At 36.0% G+C, this 7,721-nt stretch overlaps 1 protein-coding gene across 1 annotated transcript in view; it reads left to right on the forward strand.

Annotated features, from left to right (window-relative positions):
- The first annotated feature begins 240 nt into the window (after positions 1 to 240).
- Positions 241 to 7,721, forward strand: part of LOC109534910 (ionotropic receptor 93a) — a 51,354-nt gene continuing 43,873 nt past the window's right edge. The window contains exons 1-3 of the mRNA XM_019900705.2: positions 241 to 493; positions 694 to 846; positions 908 to 1,003. Coding sequence (XP_019756264.2) covers positions 400 to 493; positions 694 to 846; positions 908 to 1,003 — 343 coding nt within the window. The 5' untranslated portion in view covers positions 241 to 399. The remainder of the gene's footprint in view (positions 494 to 693; positions 847 to 907; positions 1,004 to 7,721) is intronic.

Below are 7,721 nucleotides of genomic sequence, written 5' to 3' on the forward strand. Positions count from 1 at the left end.
ATAGAAATATCAGCCCAAAGACATTTTCGTATTCATTCCCTTATTAGGTACTACCGAATTTGAAGTTTCTGTTATATTAATACCACTACAGGTGTGTGAAACTCACAACCGCGTTCCATATTATTCAATCGATGCTACTTAAGAAACCGATCCTCGACTCCAACAAACCTCATTAATTTATTAAATCCAATATTTCTGTTTGTTCCAATAGCGAGCCAGCCGAAGTCGACCGTGCGAGAAAATCCATTTCATTGCTTTTCGTATTGCACAGCTGCTGCTATGAATGTTGTATAATTCAATTCACTGATTTATTATTATTTCATTTCCGAGCAGCATGCGTTTTGTATCGCGTGGAATAAAATTCGGGAATTAAGTGAATATGAATGAGTAGTCCCAATCATGTGGGTGCGTTTGGTGATTTGTTTGGGTGTCTTTTGCAAAGTAACTAACAGTGATATATTTCCATCTTTATTGACGACAAATGCATCTATTGGTAAGACATAAAATATTGTTAACAAGAATTAATATTTTGCTTCTGATGCTCCCATAAATATCTTGGACCACTTATTTATTAATTTGCTAGTCAGTTAATCAGTGACTTTCTTATAGGTCTTATTGGAATTGAGAATTATGATATTATTAATCATGTCAGGGTACATTTTAGTTCCTAAATGTAAGTTCTCATTTTTGCAGCTATAGTTATTGACAGGAATTATGTCGTGGAAGAGTATGAACCTATAAAGTCTAAAATCGAAGATTATCTAGTTTATGCCAAACGGGAGATTCTCAAACACGGCGGTGTCAACACTCATCTTTTTGCTTGGTCCGCAATTAATTTGAAAAGAGGTGTGGGTCTGACATGACAAGTAAACTCAAAAAATGTTCTATAAAATTTGTATGTTTTCAGATTTGACTTTTCTGCTCAGTATAACTTCTTGTACTGAAACGTGGAAACTATTCGAATCTGCTGATACGGAATCTTTATTGCACATTGCCATATCAGGTGAATTGTTTTATTATACATACTAAATTCACATGTCCGTTTCTGTCATCCAATAAATGTCGACTGAACCGGGGGGCCAAATTAAATAAAACGTAAACTAGATGAATGTGGAATTTATATGTAAACTTATGTAATACACAAAAGCGTTAACGCAATGACAAGCACACTGCAATGTTTATTACACTCACTTCACTTCGAGAGCCAAAAATCAAAAGTGATACATGAAAGGATTATTGGAAATACGTTGAATCAAGTTGAACGGAATTTCAGAACATTTACAGAACTGTAGTAGTAATCAAGACAAAGATAAGGCTGCATTGCGAAGACTAAACTACATTCATGTGTAAACTCGGGTAAGCAGTATACATTAAGTATAGCTGTTTTGGGTATCGAAAACTGGACTTGGCCAGAATTTATCGGTCAGCTCTTACGGGAATCAGGTTTTTAAAAATTATGCATTGTGTCAATATGTGCGTTAAGTCCTGTATTATAAAGGACATTTATTTAAAATAGTAATAATAGAAAAAGATAAATCGATCATTAGACAACGCTGGAACTACTTTTCAGTGCTCTCACATTATCGCAAAAGGACGTAATTGCAACGACAAATAAACTTATTCGTTTATTTGTAACAATTTATTGTTTGTTGTTGGCATATAAAATTGTACGACACCATATTGGTGTGTTTGTTAATTATTGAATTTTACAGGTCAATCAGTCACACGGTTAGCCCGAAGCTGTAATCGACAGATCTATTGAGAAATTAAAGTTAATTTGGAACAGTTTTCGTCGTATACACCGTCGCGTACAGACGTGTTTTCAAACCGGCGATTGTGAGCTATTTGGTGGCAGTTTTGATAAAAACTTTCTAGATTCCATCGGTCAGTGAAATATTTGACCGAACAAGTGCTTCTGGCTACAAAATATATTGCTTGAAACATCAATGAGCATTGGAAACTTTACTGAATTCGAAGAATGTGAAGAATGAATAATGACTAGTAAACGTGACGTACTAGTGCGCAAACTTAAAGAATCGCCAGCAGTGGCGAAAGATTTTATGCCGCAAACGCAGGGTGAATCAAATTTATGGCATGCATGGCAAGCTGATAAAGCGAACTACAATGCTATAATAACCAATATGCAAGTAAACATAAATATGCTTCAAAAGGAGGTCCAACTACTCAAGGAAGCAAACAACTCGAATGTCGATCCGAAGCTGACGTTTACAAGTCCTGCCGCCAATCCACCATCGACAAGCAAGGAAACCGAATACCATATGGATGATGAAGAACTGGCAAAAGAAACTGAGTGGATTAGAGCAAAGCACAGAACCAAAAAACGAAAATTGAATGTAATAAATTTGCCAAAATCTCCCTTAATTATCGAGAAAGAGACTGCCAATCAAGCAGAGCAAGAAACTAGAAAGGAACCTAAGCCACCCCCTATCATRGTGGAAAATGTAGAGTCCTATGAAGTTTTATACGCGGAACTAGTAAAACAAGTTACGAAAACCGACTTTCAAGTGAAATTCACTAACGACACATCAGCTAAAATTAATTGTTCCAATGCAGAAAGCTATAGAAACATAATTAGGATGTTAACAGCTAGTGAACTTAAATTTCATACATATGAAAACAAGCAAACGCGACCAATTCGTGTTATGGCAAAAAACATCATACATGTAACATCCTACATCATACATGTAAACCAGAAAACATTATACATTTCCTAGTAAAAAAAGGTTTCCAAATTATCATGGCAAACAACAAGCTGACATGGAAAGAGAAAAGGCCTTTAAACATGTTTATGTTACCTTTCGAAAACAGCGAAAGCATTGAAAAAATTCATAAAATTACACACATACTTGGATGTAAAGTAGAGACTGAGGCAACGAAGGCATCAAAACTGATCCCCCAATGCAAAAAATGTCAGGCATATGAACACACCCAGAAATTCTGCTCAAAGGAACCGAGATGTGTTAAATGTGCTGGCAGGCACATAACACCTGAATGTGATAAGTCGAAAAGTCAAGTCCCGAAATGTGTGAACTGTGGAGAAGGCCATCCAGCCAACTACAGGGGATGTGTTGTAGCAAAGGAGCTACAAAAAATTAAAAATTAAAAACTCACCGAAACCAAACCAGTTAAAAATCATAATGAAAAAAAATGGTGACACAACAAGAAAAAGTGAACTACGATGGTAATCGTAATAATGGACAAACATATGCCTCGATAACTCGGCAGGTAGATGACCGTCAAGAAAAACATAAGCCTGGAAATAACTATGCCAACCAAACCCTACAATTGATCCTCAACAAAATAACTAACCTAGAGGGTACGCTTTCTGGCATGAAACAACGAATTTGCAAACTAGAGAGCAGTGCTAATAAAACTTCTAATTAAATTAAAAAAACTCAAAATGTAATAAAATGGCTAATACACTAAAAATCATGTGTTGGAATGCAAATGGATTGCTCAAGCGTCAAGAAGAACTTCAAGTAATCCTGGACATAAATAAAATTGACGTGTGTCTGATCTCAGAAACTCATTTCACCAAGCAATCCTTCATCAAAATAAAGGGTTACAAAGTATACCACACCATTCACCCCAACAATGAAGCAAAGGGAGGAAGTGTGGTAATAGTAAAGGAAAGCATCCATCATTATGAACAGACAAATAATGAATCTGAATATATTCAAGCTACTGCAGTGAATCTAAAAACTAAAAACTTTGACATAACAATAGCAAGCCTTTATAGTCCACCGAAACACAACGCGATTGGAAGTAGATTCATCATAGGAGGTGACTATAATGCAAAACACACCCAATGGGGATCAAGACTGATAACAACGAAAGGAAGGGAACTACTGAAGGCAATGCAAAAATGCAAGTGCGAGGCAATATCAACGGGACGACCAACCTATTGGCCCACAGATCCTGACTAAATTCCTGATTTGTTAGATCTTTACATCATCAAAAACATATCTTGCAACTATATACTAATAGAAGACAACTCGGAGCTAATTTCAGACCATACCCCAATACTTTTAACCTTAAGTGAAAATATCGTCGAAAACTTCTGCAATCCCATGCTAGTCAATAAAAAACAAATTGGGAGGGCTTTAGGTTAACCTTAGAAGAAAAAATAAAATTAGTAACCCCACTACAAACTAAGGAACAATTGTATACTGAAGTGGAGAAGTTCGTCAATGACATTCAAAAATCTTCATGGAAAAACACGCCTGAAATTAGAAGGAAATTGAAAGGTAATAACTATCCTAGAGAAATTTTAGAATTGATTGCACAAAAGCGAAAGGCAAAGAAAAAATGGCAACACACCAGATCCCCGCAAGATAAAACTATTTTAAATAAGCTCACCGCTCAATTAAAAGAAATTAAGCAGCTTAAGAATGATACCATTAGTGAATATTTGAAAAAACTAACAAATGATGCCAATACTGATTATTCACTATGGAAAACAACAAAAAATGTAAAAACTCCCATCATGCCAATACCCCCCATCAGAAACATAGACGGCAGCTGGGCTAGAAATAATGAGCAGAAAGCATTTAGATTTGCCGAACACCTTGACAAAATCTTTCAACCAAATCCAACAGACAGTACTGCGGCTCTACCCACTATAAATTACCAGGAAAGTGAAGAGATTCCATTAACCACAGTAGCGGAGGTAAAAAGAGAAATCAAACAAAACATAAATCCAAAGAAGGCTCTGGGATTTGGCTTAATCACTGGTCAGATCCTCAAGGAACCATACCAAAATACAGCTAAATATCTTGGCATGACGCTGGATGCTAAACTTAGGTGGAAGGCCCATGTCAAGAAAAAACAAAAAGAATTAAATTTAAAATACCGAAAAATGTACTGGCTATTAGGTCGTAATTCTGCCCTGCCAGTGTATAATAAACTCTTGCTGTATCACCAAGTCCACAAGCCGGTGTGGAGTTATGGTAGTTAACTCTGGGGTTGTACCAGCCAAAGCACCAGAAATATTATACAACGTTATCAAAATAAAGTTCTACGCGGCATCGTAGGTGCGCCATGGTACATCCGGAATGACAACCTCCATAAAGATCTAAATGTGCAAACAGTGGACAATGTAATAAAAAATTGTGCAAAAAGTGATGAACAAAGACTACAAAATCACATCAACGTCGAGGCCATCCAGCTCTTGAACAACGATGGCTTAACAAGAAGACTAAATCGAGTGAAACCCTATCAACTAGTGCATGGAATTAATCGTTGATTCTTAACAAAGTAGAAGTTATATATGTACACATTAAAATAGTGACTCCAATGACAAAGCCGAAGTTAATATCATAGGATAACACTTTGCAAATGTACATCTAGTAGTTTAGGTTAAAGAGAAGTAGCTTATTGGTGTAAACTAGATTGCTATAACAAACTAATAAAAAATAATAAAATAAAATAAAACTTGGAACTGTCCTAACCGTTAATTGTTGAAGTAATTTAATTTACTAATTTTATTATTTTATTTTCTTGCCGCGTGAACATAAGTAAATACTCGAATCCTCACTGGTTGATAAAGTTTACACTTAATTTTAATGGAGAATTTGCTTCTCATTTATTCTGATTTTGTTTCAAATAGCCGGCATTTTAAAATGCAACACTCAAATATCTCACAATGCTGAATCGCAGCAACTAAGCAAATTTTCGCTGATCTGAAAGACTATTGTTATTGGAGAACTGCACAATAATTCTTAATCATGTGTCCCATGCATCCGTTTATACGATGGTACGATAATACAAAAGTGTTTCTGATGGTTGGAGATCTGTTAATTCGTCCGCCCTCGTACGAGCGACTATGGTTATGGAGATAAGTCATTAATAGAGGTTAACAAATTGCAGTTCCATTATCGTTGGTAATAAACAAGAGTAATCTAGTGATTTTGTTAAGGTCAAGAGAATTTTCGGGCATACAAGTCACGATTTCGCTAGCACACATGTTGAACTGTTCCGATCGCCAATTAATAGATGAATCGAAAAACGACTTAGCGATTATGGTGTTTTTAGAAATACGCCGACTGCACCATTTAATAATGATAATTCTCGAAGGTTCTTTTTAAATAATGCATTTTAATTATTACATTTGTTCTTATTAGTCTGTGCTTAAACTGCATCCTAACCAAACTTAGGAATGGCCTGCCAATTGCTTAAATTCACCAGTTCATTCTCAGCAGAAACGTGGGCTGGCGGTTGGTCAGCATGAGTACACCGGGTGGCCCATATCTTACGTGTCTAGAGCGGGGATAGGAAATAGTTGACATTCCTGTCTGACGTATCTGTCATTGTTAAAGGTTCAACAGATTTGTAATTCATTAATCAATGTTCCCCATTACCCCATCTCAAGAGTTACAGCTTATTGCGCAATCGTAGAGTAAGGCAGTTAAAATATAATGCCACATTTACCGGTCCTTTCTTAAAGGAAGAACTCACTGGCGCTGTTGCCTCCATTTGCAAAGTAGTGCAGGCGAATTCATTTTCGACCGACGACCAAAGTCTCAAGCCATTATTCATCCTATATATAAGACCATTATTAAAATTATAGCCCTTTTTAGGTGACTTTGATTTGATTCAAGTCAGGAATTATCTAATAGTATATTTAACCATTAGCTTTCCATCTTATTGCTAAGTTCCGGACACTTTACCAAACACATTCGCACCTACATGCTGAAACTACCATCGCTGCAGTACAAATTAACTTTTTGCGTTTTTAAACAAAGCTCAAAAAATGTTGGGCTCTTACATCGCATGTTTTCGAGTGAAGCCGGGAAATGTTAAATGTTTATTGGAAAATTATATTGCAAAACCGGGTCAGTAATAGCGTTCAGCGTTAATCAGCGTTCTTTTCAAGCAAGCGGGATCGATTTTTTTCAGGTAGTTTTAGTTTCAGTTTCAAATAGAAGTATTTGAAGCCACGTGTACACAGAAAATGGCATAAACTATGTCGGAAGAGAGAGGGCAATACGGAATGTCTTTGCACAGATAACCTGAAGATCTACTTGCACTGACTTTTTGTCAAACCAAAACATCACGTGGGATTTTTCACCTCCGTACGGTCGTATACTTCGGTGGTCTTTAAAAGACTTGTGTGAAATGAGCTAAATATCACCTGAATATCACGTCGGGCAACAAAATAAAAGTGCAAGAAATCCTGTATGAATCATTGCTTATTTCGTGTTCTATATTTCACATCAAAGTTTATTATACTATTTACGTGTGGGTCAATACAAAAAGCCTTTTTAAAAAAGGTCTTTATTAGAAGCAGGATACAAATGAACTGGTTTCGCTTTGTTTCGAGGTTGCAATTGTAACCTCGGTACATGTTCTTATCTTTGCTTAGTGTTTAATTAATTATTGCTTACAATTTAAGTTGCAAGAATGTAACTCCTCCGCCCTTAGCTAAAAACATACCCACAGGGTGTGGTTTTATAGATATATTTAAATTATACAATTATGATGGGCTCGAAAGTATGTGTTTTTGAGCGTTTTTCTATAACAGTTTTGTATATAGCGTAAACGCAAGCAATAATAATGATTATATATATAATTAATGTCCATAAATTGACGCGGGTCACTTCTAGGGGCGTTGTCAATTCTTGAAGATGGATTTTCTGGTTTTCTAATTCGTTGGCGATCTGCTTCGTTTCTTCGATATTGATTGATTGTAAATCAATATA

Source organism: Dendroctonus ponderosae, unplaced genomic scaffold (genome assembly GCF_020466585.1).
Source record: "Dendroctonus ponderosae isolate FM_Combo_2020 unplaced genomic scaffold, Dpon_F_20191213v2 Dpon_F_20191213_8, whole genome shotgun sequence".
NCBI lineage: Eukaryota > Metazoa > Arthropoda > Insecta > Coleoptera > Curculionidae > Dendroctonus > Dendroctonus ponderosae.